This window comes from Elephas maximus, chromosome 22, assembly GCF_024166365.1.
Source record: "Elephas maximus indicus isolate mEleMax1 chromosome 22, mEleMax1 primary haplotype, whole genome shotgun sequence".
NCBI lineage: Eukaryota > Metazoa > Chordata > Mammalia > Proboscidea > Elephantidae > Elephas > Elephas maximus.
The window spans coordinates 57,410,424-57,431,305 of record NC_064840.1 but is presented as its reverse complement, the minus strand read 5'-3'; the positions used below and the strand labels follow the sequence as shown (position 1 = coordinate 57,431,305).

The 20,882-nt window shown below is 39.6% G+C and overlaps 1 protein-coding gene across 1 annotated transcript in view; it reads left to right on the top strand.

Annotated features, from left to right (window-relative positions):
* The first annotated feature begins 1,799 nt into the window (after window positions 1-1,799).
* The window catches only part of FNTA (farnesyltransferase, CAAX box, alpha), a 34,412-nt gene continuing 15,329 nt past the window's right edge, over window positions 1,800-20,882 (top strand). Inside the window, exons 1-5 of the mRNA XM_049865955.1 lie at window positions 1,800-2,048; window positions 4,885-4,970; window positions 14,756-14,870; window positions 16,580-16,684; window positions 20,420-20,546. Of these exons, the coding sequence (XP_049721912.1) occupies window positions 1,849-2,048; window positions 4,885-4,970; window positions 14,756-14,870; window positions 16,580-16,684; window positions 20,420-20,546 (633 nt within the window). The 5' untranslated portion in view covers window positions 1,800-1,848. The remainder of the gene's footprint in view (window positions 2,049-4,884; window positions 4,971-14,755; window positions 14,871-16,579; window positions 16,685-20,419; window positions 20,547-20,882) is intronic.

Below are 20,882 nucleotides of genomic sequence, written 5' to 3'. Positions count from 1 at the left end.
CCCATCCCCTAATGAATCCTGCCTAGGAACCGAGAAACTCGTGTCAAGGAACTAAAAATGCCAAACATAGTCACCAGATAAAAGCGGGACCCAACTTAGAAGGGAGAGGTCCGACACGCACTTGGGTGCTAACTGTTAGCCCAGACCTTCTTTTAAATATGCATGCTATTTCCCAGGAGTTTAATGAATGTATATAACTTCCCTTGTACTGTATGTTAGCGAGCCCTTGGTTCTGGGAGACAGTGCTTTGAGAATGATCTCTCTGTCTTCTACTTGCTGTGAGTATTAAGCTACATCTGCTTCAAAAACCATTTGACTCTAGTTATCCTTAACGAGAGTACAAGCAGCGAACCCATTGCCTTCAGTAACATAATGACTTCCCCACGCAGGGAAGCAAGGTATTGATGGTAGCAATCTTAAAAACAAGTTACCACAGCTGCCATTATTCCCGACTCAAAAAGAAGTGAAATTTCTGCTAGGAAGATCTTACTCTGGAAGTCACAATCTCTCCACATTTTCTAACCTTTTTGCCAAGCATATTCATTGCAATGTACGTAACTTCAGTGTGAACAAAACTTGAGATGGATACTTAATAGAACTTGCAGGTCGCCCTGGTGTTCTTTGGTTCCTTGACTTGTAAACGACCCCTCCCCCCACTGTGTCTTATCTGCTTTTTTTTATAACTCAGACGTGGTTAGATTTAGAACCCACTCTACTCAGGTATGATCTAATTAACATAGCAAAGACAACTATTTGCAAATAGGGTAACATTCACAGGTATGGGAGTTAGGATTCCAACACATATTTTGAGCGGACGCAACTTAATTCATAACACCAATTCTCTCATTCACAGGACTCCAGTCATCACATTGTCATCCTTACTGAACCAAAAACACCCTAAGTGCGCACTTCCTGTTCTCTCTCCCTGTCATGCATTTCCCTCTTTCTGCTCAAATAGTTCCCAGAGAAACCGTTCCTGACTGCCCTACATAGAAAGACACCTACGAACACATTTTATCCTTTCAACCTGCTTTATCTTTCTTCGTAACACTTACCACTACCTGACCTGATGCAACTATGACATGGTACAGCTATTAACCTATCGTAATCTCCCTCCCTCACTACGGTGTACACTCCATGACCACAGAGACCCTCTTTCACTCACCACTGTGAGCAACCCTGGCACATAATAGGTGGTCAGCAAATATGTGTTAAATTATTATGTTTTTCTGTTTCCTATAACAAATAGAAAAACGTTTTCCTTTCCTACAACATATACACTGTTACCGGTATAATTAGAAATTTAAGTTTAAAAGATAAAAAACCCTAGATTACTGAGGTTCTGAGGTATAAATTCTTAGCATCCAAAGAGGGGAGATGGGAATTAAAAGTTTAAGGGGGACAACGGCAAGTTCAAGTTCACTGGCAATGGAGGAGGGGAAATCTTGAGGTGTCGGCCAGCTGCTCCCATGCACTGCATCTGAGCCTCTGTCAAAAAGAAAGTCTATCCCCATGTCTCCTATGTGGGGCATCTAACAACCCTAAGATACTCTGAAGTATCAACTACAAGTACTAGAAAAGCCCACACGAGAGATGAAGTTTGGGAAATCCGTGGCTAGTGCTCTGCCCCTTAAGGGATTCACGCAGCCAAGCGTGGATCCGCTCCCCCAGCTCACATCCCGGAGGCCCCCGCGGCTCGGCCGCCCGCCCAGGGCTCTCTGGCCCTCGTCTCTATGGTAGCAAGGCGAGAAAACCGGAAGTGGGGCCCCGCATGGGGGAAGCGAGTGAAGGGCAGGGCCATGGAGGGGCGGGGCCTTGGCCGCCACCTCCGCTGCGGCCCCGGGCGAGATGGCGGCTACCGAGGGGGTCGGGGAGGCTGCGCAGGGCAGCGAGCCCGGTCAGCCGGAGCAGCCACCGCCACAGCCGCACCCACCGCCGCCACAGCAGCAGCAGGAAGAAGAGATGGCGGCCGAGGCCGGAGAAGCGGTGGCGTCGCCAATGGACGGCGGCTTTCTGAGCCTGGACTCGCCCACCTATGTCCTGTACAGGTAACGCCCCCGCAGCTCGGCCGCTGCGCCCGAGGCCCTGCCCCCGAGGGCGAGGGCTTAACGCCGGCGGCGCCCCGGTCCGCGCCCGGGCCTCGGTGGGTGCGGCTGAAGTTTCCGCCGTCCCGCTGGCGCCCCGCCGGCCGGGAGGCGCGTTCGGCTCGGCGGGAGGCTCACCCGCTGCGCTGCTTCCCGGGCTCACAGTGTCACCGGCAGACAAGGGAGTGGCTGAAAGCCGGCGTGTCTCTGCGGCTTCTCACGGGGTTGTAAGCAACGTGGAAACTATAGCACGTCCGACAGCACTCTCTCAGGCTGTTTAGGTGTCACGATTCATAAATCGAAGAAATTTCCCGCTCTCTCCCGTGCTCCCAGAACTCTCTCCAGATAGTGATCTCACTGAATACAGAAGGGAAGTAATGCCTTAAATAGACCCAGATTTGCTCCCCTTGCACGCTAGGTGTAAGGTCTTTCCATGGTTTGTTCTGCTGAAGCGGAGAGATCTGGTACAAGATCTCTAAACTGGGGCATTTCGTTCAACCAGTATTTTAGTGCCTACTATCAGCAAGGCGCGGAATTAGGTTATAAGGATGAAAAGATTACTTGTTTTTAAACTGACTTAATGTCCGTACAGCGCCTTGTGCATAACAGAAGTGACGTGCAGTAGGCAGTGTTGGGTACTGCTGGAACTTACTTGCCATTTCTCAACCTCTTTGCCGACTCCCAACTCCTAATCCGTCAGGTCTTTGCTTTCTGGTAGTAATTCCGGTTCCCTAGTTCTTGTTGAACCTTCAGAGACAATTGGTAAGTCCATATACCTTACCTGTCTTGTGCAGTTCTAGGTAAACACATTAACTCGTTGCTGTCTAGTCGGTTCCAACTCATAGCGACCCTGTAGGGCAGAGTCGAACTGTGGTTTCAAGGAGCCGCTGGTGGATTTGAACTGCGGCCTTTTGGTTAGCAGCCGAGCTTTTAACCACTGCACCACCAGGGCTCTGGTAAACACATTAGACATGGTTTATTTGCCTTAATTTTATGAATGGGTAAAAATGCCTATCCAGGTTTTTTATTGGAGTTAATGTTGTACTGATTTAAATTGGTCGTGGTGGCCCCATAAACTCTCAAACCTGTATCATGGGATTGCTAAATATTCGGTTTCTTCACATGACTGTGTCATGTTTCCCAGCGCCTAGGTAACATCTTTACCTTTTCCATGCCACTCCCACAGGCTGTAGGTCTCTCACATGTAAAGTAATTGTTTCCCCTGTCTTACTCCTGGAGACCCTGTTGGCATAGTGATTAAGTACTATGGCTGCGGACCTCTGGCTGCTGACCAAGAGGTCGGCAGTTCAAATGCGCCGGGACCTCCTTGGAAATTTTATGGGGTGGTTCTCCTCTGTCCTCTAGGGTCACTATGAGTCAGAATTGACTCAACAGCAGTTGGTCATACTCCTTAGTACTTGCCTCATTCCACTCACCCTGATCCTCTTACATAGTGAGCATAATTTCAGGATTGCCAGAATGCCAGAGAATCTGCTGTTATTAGCTTGATCAGTGTAGAGAAGTAAAAAGTGGGTGAGAGGAAAAGAATATAAAAAGTCAAATGGGTAAAACAACTTTGATCACACTCTGATACCTAGAAGCATCTGTTGTAGCCATTAAAATGTTATTTTAGTGTTGAGAAGTAATATTCATTGAGTGCTGACTATGTACTATGCACATTTGTAGTACTTAACATGTTTTCTCATTTAGTACTCAAAACAGTCTTCTAAAGTTGATTGGTGATAATATCACCCTGAGGCCCAGAGAGGTTAAGTCATTTTCTCAAGGTCACACAACTAGGAAGTGATAGAGCCTATATTCCAACTCATGCAGTTGTCCAATCCCAAACCTGCCATCTTAATGACCACCCTTGTAGGATACAATAAACTTGAGAGTGTTTACTTTGATTTTAAAATGTCAGTTCCTGCTAAATTGTAGTTCAAAATTAAAAAATGCTGACTGACTTCTAAGAGTCTTATGAATTAAGGGAAAGCAGAACATTAGACCAATGAACTAGATTGATTTCTAAGGTAAAAGCATTGTGTACTTGCTGCAAAAAGATATTTGGCCACTTATAAAGCTTTAGACTTGGAAATTGTTGATTTAACTTTTTAAAATGGGAAGATTATTCATTTTATCTTTATTTTACTTTAAAAGTGACTGTGTAAAGCAGAGTGGCAAAACTTGGTTATGAAGAATTCAGCCATGATTACGTTAACATGTCTATAACCAAAAAAACAAACCCATTGCTTTCCAGTTGTTTCTGACTCCTGGAGACCCATGTGTTACAGAGTAGAACTGTGTTCCATAGAATATTCATGTTTGAATCAACTCAGCGGCAACGGGTTTGTTTTTGGTTTGGTAATCTTATGGAAAGGATCCTTTGGTTGTGCAATGGTTACGTGCCCAGCTGCTAATCAGAAGGTCCTGAGTTCAAACCCACCAGTGGATTCACAGGAGAAAAGACTTGGCGATGTGCTTCCATAGAGATTACAGCCTGGGAAACCCTGTGGAATAGTTCTGCTGTCATATAGAGAGCTATGAGTCACAATTGACTTAACAGCATGCAAAAATATCAATAAATCTTACAGAAGCAGATTGCCAGGCCTTTTTTTTTATGGTGCTACTGGGTGGGTTCAAACTGCCAGCCTGTCAGTAAGTAGCCCAGTGCAAACTGTCATATAGATTACTATAGTAATATAAATGTAGTCGTGACCATTTTTTAAAATACCAGCATTCTTTTTTTTTTTTTTCCTGTGCTTGAATGGAATCACTGAAAAAAAAAAAATTGTATTTTCAGGGACAGAGCAGAATGGGCTGATGTAGATCCAGTGCCGCAGAATGATGGCCCCAATCCAGTGGTCCAGATCATTTATAGTGAAAAATGTAAGTTTATTAGGAGAAGGTCTGTAAGTCAAGTTCAGTAGCAAAGTTGTAGCCACAACTTTATGTAGCAAGGTAGTCGAAGGATTTCTGTGTAATAAAGTCTAAATGATTTAAGGTAAGCTAATTTTCATAACTTATTTTCATAATTAAAACTTCTATTTTGTTCAAAGAATGGACATAGTCTTAAGTAGTGAATGTTACCTTATTGTATATAATTGCTACTTTATGATTGTACTTTTCATTTACTATTAAATCTGTTTGTAAAATACAACATGAAATGAGTTACTGTTTTATTTAGCATAAACTTTGGTTGCAGAAACATCAGGGTGTTCAAATGTATTTTGGCAACAAAGTGTTAGGGTGAGTTGGGATGTGTTCACTAAGGTTAAAGTGAATGGATTATTTTCTTTGACAAAGTATCCATTCTTTGATAATGAATGTGAAAATGCTTTGTAAATTGAAGGTCATACAAATGTTAATTGTTAGTTGTTCTTCTAGGATAGGGTAAATAATATAGAATGCTCCTTTTGTAAGACGGGTGTATATATACATAGTCATGCCTTAATGTCCATGATACATTCTGTGAAATAGGACAGTATGTGATTTGGACATTGTGTGAACACTGTATTATATACAACCAGTCCCCGGATTTCAAATGAGTTCCATTCCTAAATCTGTCCTTAAGTCGAATTTGTACGTAAGTCAGAACAGTTAGGTACAATTTGTATCTAACGTTAGTCAAACGTTTGTCTTAGTATATATGTAATATATGGTGTACCTTCTATGCATAAAAAACATTAAGGAAACACTTTCCAGGAAACACTACATTAGAACATTCTAACATAATAATACAGCAATAAAAATAATAATGCTTTGATGCGGGTCACAGAGTAGCACCGAAATTTTATTAAGGACCATGCTGTGTACCTCGAATTTTTAAGATGATGGGTTTTATGGGGACTGGGACCACGGAAGTATATGCAGTCAGACATTGCTGGAATGGATGTTACGTGACATGTGACTGTGTGTGTGTGTCTGTGTGTGTGTTAAGGCTTCATTATCCAAGATCTTTTTTCTTTTACAATAAAAACATTTAATTTTTTTTTTTGTTTTGTTTTAAAGTATTACCAAGAAATGTTTGAAAAGGAAGAATAATGGTATGGGAGATGTGTCTTATCAAATATGAAAATATGGCACTAAATAATTAACATTGTGGAAGTGGTGCAGAAATAGATGAATAAGGATTCTGAAAAGAGATCATCGTATAGATAGGAACTTAATATGTAAAAAAAGGGACATTTCATACCTGTATGGAAAAGATAGAGTGATCAAATAATGGTGTTAGAACAGTTCACTGTGCATTTAGATAAAAGTAAAAATACATCCCTGTCTCATAAAAAAAAAAAAATTTTTTTTTACCTTACATGAAAATAAATGTCGGATGAATTAAAGTTCTAAAACAAAACTGTAAACATACTAGAAGTAAATATAAGCGAGTAATGTTTTCTCTTTCTTGGGGTGGGAAAGGCATTATTAAGCATGATGCAAAACAGAATTGGGAACGGAAGAGGTCAAAAGATATGGCTGCATAAATATGCAAAACTTCCGTTCTGTGAGAAACATACGTGAAGAGATAATTCAGTAGAAGAAATAGAAATAGGTATGAAAAGGTGAGAAATGTCAATCACAGCTTTTTCAGATTCATAAAATATTATAACAAAGCTTTGGGGGAATCTTATACTATCATATGTATCTATTGGGAATAAATTAGGACCCTTTTGCTGAGTGAAAAAATTAAACATTTTGAATTTTTACATATATCATGACTAGAAACCACAAAGGAAAAAATAGGTGAATTTGACCATATCAGAGTTAAAAACTTGGACGGTGGAAGACACCATGCACGTGAACAAGTTAAAAGGCAAGGAGCACAATGGGAGAAGATCCTTAAACCATGTAAAACAGAGAATCAATATTCAGAATTTTATAAAGAATTCCTACAAAGGGGTAAGGAGACAGACAGCCTGGTCAAGAAATGGACCAAAGGTATGAACTGGCAATTCACAGAAAAAATTTCTTTGGCCAATAAATGGGAAAAAAATCCGTTGTCACTAGAAATGAAAGATAATGCATATTAAAATGAAAATGCTGTTTTCAACATCACATTGGCAAAGTTAACGCTGTCTTATGGTATCAAGTGTTAGGACATATGAAAAGGTACATGGATTTCAAATGGTGGTTTTAGTATGTTTAGCAATTTTGAAGTGTATGCTTATATCTTTAAACCTAGTAATGCTACTTTCAATTTTGTGCCCAGGGTTTACTCTGAGTAATGTGGCATGAGAAGAAATGTACTAGCAGGATAAGAGCACAGACTTCTGAACCAGACCACCTGGTTCAAATTCCAGCTATGCCATTTACTGGTTCTCTAACCTTGAGCAAGTACTTCTGTTTCTTCCTTTGTAAAATGAGGATAATAATGGTAACTACTTTATAGTGTGTGTGAACTACACACATAAAATACTTAGAACAGTGTCTGGCTTATAGTAAGCACTATGTGTACTAACTGTTAAAATTTGCAACATTTACTTGAAAATTAAAATATTGAAACATTTACATATCTACCTTTAAGAGAATAGATAAATGTATCATCAGTAGGTAATTGCATACAATGTAACCATTAAGAGCTAGATCTATTATAACAATATGGACAGATCTCATAAACAATGTTGAGTGGAAAAAAGCACCTAAGTTTTAAAAACGAAGTACGACAATATATTGTTTGTAATTTTTAAGTAACAATATGTTAATATCTACAGAAAACATTTAATGAATATAAAATTCTGTTTATAAAATTTCAAATTCATTTACAGTCCTTGTCAATTTAAAATATATAGCCCCAAGACTTAGTATTCTGGTCCCACTTGTAGAATTGTGTTCTGCAGACAAATAGCATTGGGGGGTGTGTGTGTGTATATATAATTGTTGTTGGGTACCATCAAGTGGATTTTTGACTCATCGCAACCCAATATGACAGACCAGAACTGCCCCCATAGAGTTTCCTTGGTTGTAAGCTTTATGGAGGCGTATTTGCTAGGTCTTTCTCCCATAGAGCCACTGAGCGGCTTTGATCCACCAACCTTGTAGTTAGCAGCCTAGCACTTAACCATTGTGCCGCCAGGACTTGTGTGTGTATGTACATATGTGTATACATATGTATGTGTATTATATTTGCACGCCATGGAGTTGGTTGATTCCGGCACATAGTAACCTTGTATGACAGTAGAACTGCCCCTATAGGGTTTCCTGTGTTGTCATCTTTACAGGAGCAGATCACCAGGTCTTTTCTCCTATGGAGCAGCTAGTGGGTTTGAACCACTGACCTTTGGGTTAACAGCCGAATGCTTTAACCATTACACCACCAGGGCTCCTTTTTTTAAAGATAGTGTTAGAAATAGATGACTGTTGTACGTCTCCTAATTTGCAGGGAGCTGTAATTGTTCATGTTCTGATCGGATAATTTCACTTTTGGAGTTAGTAATTTAAGGAAATTATACACATACACACATGTAAAAACAAGTGTACTATATGATATACTTTTTTTTTTTATTTTAGCGAAAAGTCTTTGGCTGCTTAAAGCAATGATTTTTGTAAAACAAAATTGAAAACAACTGACATTGTCAATAATATCAGAATGGTTAGGTAAACTAGGGTAGACTGACATTGTTTTCATGTGTTTTGACCGGTTAAAATTGTTTAAACTGTCAGTAACCGGAAAATGATGTGCTGTGAGAAAAATAACATCGTGTTCACATTAATTTTTAACTGTGTAAAAAGGGGATATTTACCTTTTTTTAATTACTATTTTTTAAATAATCTGTATGAGACCATCATCTGTTTTCTTCGTTGATACGTGCTGTGTTAGGGCATTTCAGCTGCAGTACCTACTATTTCATTGTGATTTGCACTGTTGAGCTTTGATGTTAGACTAGTCTGGGCTTAACTTCTGTCTCTGAAGCACACTGGACCGTTGTGAATGTGTTACCCTCTCTCAGCTTCACTTACTGTTACGAGAATGAGAAGACAACATGTTGACATTCCCAAAGGTCAAAGTTCCTTAATTTATTATAGAAATACCACTAATCAATAGAAAAATTCAAGTGGCTCAGATATCAAAAAAACCAAACCCACTGCTGTCAAGTCGATTCCGACTCACAGCAACCCTACAGGGCAGAGTAGAACTGCCCCATAGATTTTCCAAGGAGCGCCTGGTGGACTTGAATTGCCGACCTTTTGGTTAAGTGGCTTATATAGACATTAAAAATTGCTTAAATTTAGTCATAATTAAAGAAATGCAAATTAAAACAGCCATGAGATAGAATTTATATGTGAGATTGGCAAAGGTTAGAAATTTTAATACTGTATTGATGAGGATACGGAAAAATAAAGACTCATACATTCTTAGAGGGGATGTACATTGGTAAGGCCTCTTAAGAGGATGATTTAGCAACCTCTGTCAAAATCAGAGGAGCCCAAGTGGCACAGTGGTTAAGTGCTCAGATGCTAAACAGAAAAGGTTGGTGGTTCAAACCTGCCTACCACTCTATGGGAGAACGATGTGGCAGTCTGCATCCGTAAAGATTTACAGCCTTGGAAACCCAGTAGGGCAGTTCCACACTGTCCTGTAGGTGCTTTGTGAGTCAGAATTGACTCAACAGCACTGGGGTTGGTTTTTTTGGTTTGCTTAAAATCAACAATGTGCATAACCTTGATTCAGTAATTCCGTTTGGAGGAATTTATCCTGTAGATGATTGAATTTGCACATGTGTGTAAAAGCATACAGTAATAATTCAGGACAGCAAAAAAATGAAAACAGTTTAAACATTTATAATGGATAGGTTGAATAAATTACAGTACCTTTACAGTTGGAACCCTGATGGTGCAGTGGTTAAGAGTTCAACAGCTAACCAAAAAGATCATCAGTTCGAATGCACCAGTCACTCCTTGGAAACCGTATGGGGCAGTTCTACTCTGTCCTATAGGGCCGCTATGAGTCGGAATTGACTTGACAGCAGTGAGTTTATGGGTAGTTATATGCTATGCAGCTATTTCAGAAATGAGCTAAACTTGGTGTCTATTCTGAGTTCTCTAGAGAACCAAAACCAGTGAAGCGTATAGAGAGAGAGAAGAGATTTATCTCAAGGAAATGGCTCATGCTGTTGCAGAGGCTTAAAGTCCCAAAGTTCGTGGGTCACGTGTTGCCTGGAAGACTTCTGCTTGCTCACATGGTTGCAGGGGTTGGTGAACCCAGAGTCAGGAGGTCAGATGTCAGGCCGCGGCCTCATGGGGTGCAGAAGACGGCAAATTCCAAAGATGGCAGATGAGATGACAGGCTGCTGGCTTGTAGGACCGTGGAGCTAGCAAAGCCAAAGTCAGCAGATTGAGCGACAGGCTGTTGGCTCAAGTCCCAAGAACCGGAAGTCAGATGATGACAAGCCAGAAACAGGATCTAGAACGAGCAAGTCAGCTCTGCAAGAATGTGCATACATACGTACATAACCAAAAAAAACCAAACCCGCTGCCGTCGAGTCGATTCCGACTCATAGGGGCCCTATAGGACGCAGTAGAACTGCCCCATAGAGTTTTCAAGGAGTACCTGGTGGATTTGAACTGCCAACCTTTTGGTTAGCAGCCATAGCACTTAACCACTATGCCACCAGGGTTTCGTGTGTGTGTGTGTGTGTGTGTGGTACAAGCCACACCCCCAAGGAGGATCCCCTTAACAACTCATTGGTTGGTCATAACAGATCACATCATGGAGATGATTACATTATATCATAAAAACGGAGGATAATTACATCAGATCACAAAAATGGAGAATATAACATATATACACACATATAATAAAAGAAGAAAAATACTCATAACAATTAAAGTCTTTGTTCCTGCAGCTTGTCACATGGTTGCAACTGCTATTTAGAGCTACCTGCTACTCTGCTACTACCCATTCAGTATTCCCTTTTCCCACATCAAGTACCTCAGATGGTTGTGGTTCTTTGGCTGGTAGGGTGACCCAAACCTTCATTCCTGAAGGGTCTGGGCTAGTGTAGTCACATCAGAATTGCGTTGCTGTAGTATTTGATTTAATTTAATCAAAAGAGATTTCCTGTATTCTAAACATACTCTTCTTTTCCTCCATTATGTAATATCGGTCCAATTTCCCCTTGGTAATCAGGATCAATCACACCAAGCAACATGGTAACTCCCTTCTTTGCCTGTTGATCCAGAGGCATTAGGAGCCCAAAGTGGCCAAGTGGCATTCTTAACTTCCAGTTCAGTGGAATCATTGTGTCTCCAGGTGGGAACATTCCTCCTTTTGGAACGAAGTCCTGTTGACCTGCAGAGCACAGGGTCGCCGAGACAGGAAACAAAAATTTTTAACTGTAGTGGGTCACTAGGGATGATTGTGGTGCCATTCCCATTCCCACCCCTTGATTCCTGGACCTGAGAATCCTGACCGTGGGAGAAACAGCACCATATATTGGATGCTGGTTTAGAGCATGTACAACCTTCTGGAGAATATTGCCCCAACAGAGAATATTGTCACCTAGCTCACGCTGTAATTGCATCTTGAGGAGTCTATTCCATCGTTCTCTCAAGCCAGCTGCTTCAGGATGATGGGAAATATGGCAAGGCCATATGGGCTCATTGCCACATTTCACTTGCTGTGAAGTAAGTCCCTTGATCCAAGGCAGTGCTGTGTAGGTTACCATGATGGTAGATGAGGCATTCTGTGAGTCCACAGATGGTAGTTTTAGCAGAAGTATCACGTGCAGAGAAGGCAGTCTGTATCCAAAGTGTCTATCCCAGTGAGAACGAAATGCTGCCCTTTCCATGATGGAAGTGGTCCAGTGTAATCAACCTGCCACCAGGTTGCTGGCTGATCACCTCAAGGAATGGTGCCATATTGAGGACTCAGCAGTGGCTGTAGCCAAGTTGACTTTGGTGAATGGAGGTCCATGTTGCTGAGCCCGTGCATCACCTCCATCCCTGCTACCACGGCCACTTTGTACATGAGGCCATTCAGCAGAGCCAGGAGTGGTTAAGAGAATGACTAGTTTCTACAGAATGCATCATCCTATCCACTTGATTGTTGAAGTCCAGGAAATGACTCAGATACCACCCAAGGTGATATCTCAGACAAAGGCTCTTTAGACACAGCTGGGTTATATTTACCAGATGGGGGTAGTGGGACTAATAGCTTTGCTGGGGAGGGTGGCTTAGCAGACAAAGATGGAATAATCTGTTCAGATGGGAATAAGGGGACTGGTTCTGTTGGCAGGAGTGATTCAATAGAATTTCGGGGGTCAGTGCTCCCAGCTTCCTGATTATCTGCCCATATGTCCCCATCCCAGGTTTCAAGATCTCATTTCTTCCCAATCAGTGTCCTCACTTCAGACACCATTTGAGGTTGGGAATTCAACCGGCATCGTGATTCAGCCACTTTTACTGTAAGACTCTGCATTTAGTTTTCTGCAGCACCGCTTCTGTTACAAGACATAAGGCTTTTTTTTCAGGACACTTGAGCTACGATTCTGGAGCCCTGAGATCATCTCTGTCTTTCACCACTTTGTCTAATAAAAGTAGGACCAACCAAACAGATTCCCTGTACTTCCCATTCTGGCAAAACTATAGAAAAGTATCAAACATGTAATCTCCCAGATCCTCACCTCTCACCAATACTTGACCTATTGGTAGTAAGTTTTTGCATATTAATATCACCACCTCATTCCATGGATTAGCAGCTCTCAACTACTGGAGGCAGAGTCATCAGCGCCTTTAACACTAGCCAGACTTGGGAACCAATTTAGGAAACTCATCCTTAAGATTTTATTTTCCCTAGAATGACTCTCAGTTTCAAATGTTTTAGGCTGAGCTCTGTAGAGAAGCAAAACTAGTGAAGTGTGTGTGTATATATATATGGAGAGAGATTTATCTCAAGGAAGTGGCTCATACTGTTGTGGAGGCCGGCACGTCCCAAAGCCTGTAGGTTAGGCATGATCTGGAAGCTTCTCCTGACTCACGTGGTTGCAGGGGCTGATGATCCCAGAGTTGGCAGGTCAAATGGCAGGCTGCTGGCTCACAGGGCCACGGAAGCTGGCGAATCCCAAAGTCAGCAGATCAGGTGACAGTCCCAAGAATTGGAGGTCAGATGTTGATGAGCCAGAAATAGAATCCAGAGTAAACAGCAAACAACTGGCTGATCAGGTCAGATAACGTCATGGAGGGGATTACTTTATATCACAAAATGGAAGATCATTACTTCACAAGATTGGAGCATAATTACATAATACCAACAATCGAGGCCTAGCCAAGTTGACACATGACGTTAACTGTCACACTTGGTAACAATGTTGTTGAAAAGCATGCTTCCTTTCCATCCTTGTTCCCCAGGCTAGTATATTTATAAATAATCATGCTATTTTTATCTCAAGAAATAGCATATTACTCTCCAACTTAACTTTTTTTTACTTAACATATCTTAATGATTCTTCCATTTTAGCATGGAACTGCATATTTCATTGTATGGGCAGACCATAGGTATTTAACCTGTTTATGGCAGTTTCCAATTTTTCTTTTCTTTTTTTTTCCTCCCCTTGTAACCAAATACTCCAGTAAATATCTTTGGATGCTTCAGGCATATATGGGAGTATATTTGGAAGGAAGCTTCCTGGAAAAGGAATTGTTGGACCAGTGACTATGTACTTTTTACTTCTTCTTACTTTGCTTTTTTACTTAATACATTTTCTTGTGGGAAGGGTATAATAAAAAATTGAACACTTTTTGCATGTACAATTCGGTGGCATGAATTACTGTCATCATACTGTGTAACCATCACCACTATCTGTTGCCAGATGTTACCACCACCCTTAACAGAAGCTCATTTCTCTCCATAAATGACTCCTTTTTTCCCCTTCCTTCCCATCTCTGATAACCACTGATAGGCTTTGGTCTCTACACTTTCCTATTCTAAATATTTCACTTAAATGGGATCATGCAATATTTGTCCTTTCGTAACAGACACACTTCATTCAGCACAGTGCTTTCAAGATTCATCCATGTTGTAGCAGGTATCAGGGCTTCATTTCTCTACAGGTAGAGTAATACCCCGTTGTATGTATGTGCCACATTTTGTGTATCCATTCATCTGTTCATGGACATTTAGGTTGTTTCCACATTGTGGCTGTTGTGAATACTACTGCAGTGAACATTCGTGTCCATGTATCTACTTGTGTTCCTGCCTTCAAGTCTTTGGGATATATACCTAGGAGTGGAATTTGCTGGATCATGTAGTAATTGTATGTTTAACTTTTGGAGGAACTTCCAAACTGTTCTCCACAGTTGCTGTCCCATTTACGTTTTACTTTTTAATAGGTGGTACCAGATGGCTTTCTACAGAGATTTGTACCAGTTTACCTTCTTCTAATAATGTGTGAATGAAAAAATAGGACCAGAACATTGAATGTGGTGTGATCCCATTTATATAAAAAATGGGAAGATGAAATTAGACTATATACTTGTGTATGCACCAGATATATTTGCAAGGATACCCAAGAACCAGCTAACAAGGCTAGGACTGTAGTGGTGTAGAAATATTTTGCTGATTGTTACAAATGATGTGCGGGCCATGAGATATTTCCTCATAGGGTGTAAACATTTTGCATTATGATGCCCGTTTTCAATGAGAATGGTGGTCCTAATGCAGTTGTGTGCTTTGCCTCCAGTTAGAGATGTTTATGATTATTTCCGGGCTGTTCTGCAGCGTGATGAAAGAAGTGAACGGGCTTTTATACTAACCCGAGATGCTATTGAGTTAAATGCAGCCAATTACACAGTGTGGTAAGTACTACGCATCATTAATATTCCCTGTTTAAATGTCTCTCTCATTGTTTAGTCTGGACAATTTTTCCTAATGGATCTTTAATTTCTCTCAGAGTAATCATTCACTTATGACTTTAAAAGTCAGAGGCTGAATGAAAAATTGTAGTCTCTGCCCCTCCCCGTCCTACCACCAGATTGCAGCTCTGTAGAGGAAATAGCTCGTAGCTGTATTAAGTTATCCTATGTTTCTAAATAATATGCTTCATTTGTTTGTTTTTTTCACTTTAGTCGTTATTGTTTCTATGGAAGATACAGATTTCACTCTTCTCTACCCTGCTTCCATCACAGCTGTTAGTTAAATCAGTAACCCATGATGGTTCATGCAGAGCCACGTTCCTGGCATAGTTACATTCCCTGTAACAGATTGCCTTTTTTGTTTGGGTTAGTTTTCTTTGTAACTAAAATGAATTCCTCCTCTAGACTTCCTGGTGTAGATGTAAAATGCCTCATTACTGTTAAGCACAAAACATAATCCTCAATTTCTGTTTTTTTTTTTTTTTTTTTTTTACGAATTTTGCTGATTCTTCCTAGCGGCTGTGGGTTTCCCTCAACCCTTATGGTATACCTTTTTTTTCTTTTTTTTCCTTTACTGTCATTTTAGTTAGTGGCTTTTTATTAGGGAGTAAAGTGAAACTCATTTTTTCAGTCTGCCATGTTTAGCTGGATTTTCAGTATGGTATTTCATTAGTTTGTGTCTGTAACATGCACTTTCTCAACTTTTAAGAAATCACTAACTGTACATAGCATAAACCAATTTAGAATGTGTTTTAAAATTTGCTGAGTTTATTTGCTTTTCTTAAAAAGCAATACACTTGAAATCATTAACCATATCAGCCAAGCTGCTTGTATTTACTTACTCTGTAAAGTCTAGTTTTCTTTAAACTAGTAATAATCGGAGAGAAATACTATTATTCCTCTTATATAGCATTTTTTTAAAGATATCTTTAAAGCAACTTCTGAACTGTTTGTTATATTCTGAGTCAGAAATTTCTGAAGTTCTGAAGTAACAATAGACCAGAATTAACCATTTTTTTTTTTTTTTTCAGTAAAAAAGATTTTCTAATGATTCAACTCTGCCTATGAAGGAATTAAAGAGAAACTTGATTTGTGTATAAGTAACATTTCTGTGGTGGTTTTAAAAGAAAAATATTTTGATAATGTTTGTAATAAAATTTATTATATGAATAATGTCTCTACATGAATAAGCTATCTCATACAGGGAAAGAGATCTCTGCTTCTCATACTGTAGAACATTCTGATAACCATACCAAAACCAAACCAAACCCCTGCCGTCAAGTCAATTTCAACTCATAGCGACCCTATAGGACAGAGTGGAACTGCCCCATAGGCTTTCCAAGGCTGTAAATCTTTACAGAAGTAGACTGCCACATCTTTCTCTCATGGAGCAGCTAGCAGATTTGAACCACTGACCTTTTGGTTGGCAGTCGAACGCTTTAGCCACTGTGCTACCAGGGTTCCTGATAACCCTTGATTGCAAGATAATCCTTTACTTTCTTTCGTTCCTTAAGCTTCCAAAATTTACTTTTTTCTATATCAGATTTTAATTATATAGAATATCAAAAGAAATTTTGTCTAAGTTTATTATAGCTTTATTTGATAGTTTATGTGGAGTAATGAGACTTTGGCTGCTTGATGTTTCGCTGTAGGCATTTTCGGAGAGTTCTCTTAAAGTCACTTCAGAAGGATCTACATGAGGAAATGAACTACATCACTGCAATAATTGAGGAACAGCCCAAAAACTATCAAGTTTGGTAAGATAAATACGGGAAGGAAATCTTTTGCTATGCTACTAGTGCTTGCCATGGGCGATGAGATTATAGGGGATTTTTGTTTGTTTCCTTATCATTTTGGTAATTTACATAGGAGCTAATAGTGCCTACGTCACCGGGTTGTAAGGAGGATTAAATGAGATAATTTTATGTTTAGTACTAAATGGTGCCTGACCCATTATTAGCACTCAATAAATGGTAGCTGCTTTTATTAAAGTCTCAGTGTGAGCATGTAATACTTCTAGAATCAGAAAAAAAAATTGGAGTGAAAAATCTGAAAAAAATGTTTCTTTTCCATGTGCTATAAAATAACTTTCTGGTATTTGATTTTTGATTCATTTGCTTATTCAAAAAATTGATGCTGGGGATATAAACATGAACCAAGTACAGTCTAAAGGGTGAAAGCAAATAATAAAATCAGTTATTTTACAAAGTAGTATAGAAAGTGTAATGGTAGAGTTTTTCGCAGGATATAGTTGGTGTAGAAATTAAGCACCTAAATTAGCATGGACAAGAATATAAGCGTAGTAAGAATTATTATTATGGTTGTGAGTGGCAGAATACAATAGAAAAAAAGAAGATATGGGGACATGAGCAGGAGGACAGGGCTAAAATTGTAAAGACCCTTATGAATGCTGGTAAGGAGTTTGGACTTGATCTTAGTGGCAGTGGTGAGCTAGTGACAGATTTTATTTAAGAAATTATCATGACTAGGTTTATGTCTTTGAAGGTTTACCCTGATAACAGGCTGGAGGAGGCCTGGAATAAGTTCACAATCCTGGAGTTTGGCAGGTATAGTTAGAAGAGATGAGGCTTCAATTGTGGTATGGGTATGGGAAAGATAAGGATAAATTTGAGAGTGGCTTAGAAGAGAGAAGCAACAGATTTTAGAGTTGAATTTATTGGAGGAGTGACAGGGAAGAACAGTGACTCAGTGTTTGGCTTGACAACTGGGTGAATGGTGGTACCACCCTCTTAGGAAAGTTGAGGGGTAACGCAGAACATTTTTGGGAAAGAAGGATGGGTTCAGTACTGAACAAGTGGAGGTTGATGTGTCTGGAAAACCTATGTAAAGCTGTCCAGTAAGGAGCTGAAAATGCTGTTCTGGAGTGGAGAGCAGTATGGGTTGAATATGAGATTTGAGAGCTGTCCTCTTTCTGGAAGTGATTGTTGAAGTCACAGCTGTGAATGAGGCTGCTCAGGGACAAGTGGAGGAGAAGGTCACATCTGGAGTGCTGGTGAGCATCATTAAAGAGGCAGAGAAGTTTTCCAGGGTGACTGAGGAAGGATAACCAAAGAAGTTTGAAGAAAACCAGAAGGTAGTATTGTCAGAGAAACCAAGAGAGTTGAAAGTTTCAAGAAGAAAAGCATGGATGACAATATCAAGTACTGATGAATAGTCAGGGAAAGTAAGGACTGAAAGATGACCAGTGGATGTGTTAACTGTGACACATAGGGTTGCCATGAGTCAGAATGAACTCGACAGCAACAGGTTCCAGTTTTTTGGTTCGTGAGTGACCTTGGCATGAGCAGTCCTACCAGCAGAAGTGGGGTGGTGATAGAATGGGCAAGAGGGAGGTGGCAGGAGGAAAACAGAAGTTACGTAGAAGTGGGTTGTGTTGAGGAAAGAAGACAGTGAATGAGTAGCTAGACAGGGGTGTGCCTTTTTGCTTTTGTTTTTCAAGATGGTAAAGACTTCATGGTGAAGAGAGACTATGAATAGAGAGATTGAGAATACTGGAGAAAAGGGGGTGGGAATAAGAGCTTGGAGTTGGAAAGAGGGTATAATGCTTAGGTTATCCTTAGGAGAACACACCTTCATCCTAACTTTAAAAGACAATTTAAAAATGTGGAGTGTGAACTTTTATCTGGCATAACTGGGTGGTAATAATCTGCATAGTCAAATATTATTGTTAAGGAGTACGTAACCCTATGTAGAAAATTAATTTTCAAAGAATTACAGTATAATAGGCCTAACACTAAATAACTGAACATTACTTGCCAAAGCAGGGAAATGGTAGCTGTTACAGATTTCCAGTCGCTAGAGTTTTGGTGAAACAACTTTACCATGGAAACTTCTTCATTTATAACTGGATCATTGCATTTCTAAGAAATTGCATTATAAAATAATTGTTTTAGTGGTAACCCACCCACTCACTAAAGTTACTTTTCCTGTGGAATTTCAGTAATAAATATTTTTACATAAAAATGTATAGCTGTGAAAGCTAGATGTCATGAGCATGCTTAGCATTGGATTATATGTAGCTTCTGCTAAAGAGAAATGTCCTTTCTTTTCTGGACACTGCAGGCACTGTCGTTAATACCTCATTACCCATTGTTATGAAAAAAGCAATATATAGCTTTGAGTTGAAAACCCAGCAAGTTTTCAATTTTGGTAGATTTTAAATTGCTAGTTGCTTCTGTAGTCAGTATAGTACAAGTAATGGAAATTCTATGTCCTACTTAATTGGTCACTCTTTATTAAATTCTCATTACGAAAACTCATGCTGTAAGGATAGTACCTTTGTTTAGTACTATTTAAAGCATAGAACATCAGAGAAAACTCTTGGTGTATTGTTCCTAGAAATCAGGTTGACATACAGAAGGAGCTGATCCTTAACTTTTTCCCAAATTATACAATATGCCAGAATCCTGGAAAAATGAAATGCCATTTGTAGTATTCACTGACTTGGAAAATTTCTGAAATAAATTATTTAGAAGCCTTTCTTTTTAGGATTTTCATCTTTGTAGTATCTTGCCTTCTTCATATTCTGTGAGATTAATTTTCAAATTGTCCATGCACGTAGAATAGGTCATTCATTAAACATTAAGTCCTTTCCCTTTTCCGTATCACCCCAGCTCACTTTTAGCATAATGAATACCCACAGCTGCCCAGTTGAGTCTGACTCATAGAGACTCTATAGGACTGCCACAAGGGGCTTCCAAGGCTGTAAATCTTTACAGAAACAGACTGCTACATCTGTCTCCTGTGGAGCAGCTGGTGGATTTGAACTGCCGAGCTTTTGGTTAGCAGCTGAGTGCTTAACCATTGCGCTACCAAGACTCCATATAATGAATACTATAGTCTAATAGAATTTTATAAATATCTCAGCCAAAGAAAATATAGAAATGGGATTCAATGGAAAACTCTTACAGGTATTTTTCTAGTAAAGAAACCTTTATTAATTATAACTTGTCATAGAAACTTGGTAGAGTGGAAGCAAATTCAATTCTGCCCGTGAACAGGTGGAGTGAGAAGTTGCTTGTATGGTGACACTTTGTACTTAGGGAAAATTGACAGCCTATTTATAAGCACAGGAGCTTCTATACTTGATAAAATAGTATCACATGTCCTCTAGTTGCTCATTAAGCCATCTGGTAATGTTTCAGAATTCTTTGACAGAATTTCGTGGTTCTCACAAGATTACTGTACTTCCAGATAAGCCTTCTTTCAGCCTTAAGTGTCTGATTTCATTTTATACAAGATCACTGTGTTTTGTGTTTCTCAACTTACTTAGTGTTTTGAAATCTGTGAATTTTACTCTTAGTGTTTCTTTTGTGTTACCTTTTATCTCAGTAGAGCCTTGAGCATCAGACATGAATTTCTGTTTCTTCATATTACTCCCCGTCACCTAGGGCAGTACCAAGCATGCGGCTGATGGCTTAGTTCTTGGGTAAACTAACAACAAAACCTCTCCCCTCTTCTTTGGACCTTAGGCATCATAGGCGAGTTTTAGTGGAATGGCTGAAAGATCCATCTCAGGAGCTTGAGTTTATTGCTGATATCCTTAATCAGGATGCAAAGAATTACCATGCCTGGCAGCATCGACAGTGGGTTATTCAGGTATTGCCTTCTTTTTATACAGTGTTTTCAGATTATTTTTTAATCGAACTAAATAACTGAAATTACTGTTAAATTCTAAGTGTACTTCTGAACTGAGACACACATGTAAATCATTATACAGAATATATGATTAAGAATTATTAGGACATTTAATTAAACCTTGGTCTTCTCCATGTTAGTTAGCCTTTATGATCTCTGTGTATGTTAAAGAAGAATAACAGTAATTTTTTTACATATTTTAGATTGAATTTGTATCACGTCTTACATTTGCTGGGAATTGTGTAGAACAGGTAGTTGTAAATTTTTAATATGGCTGTATTAGTTTAATTAACAAGG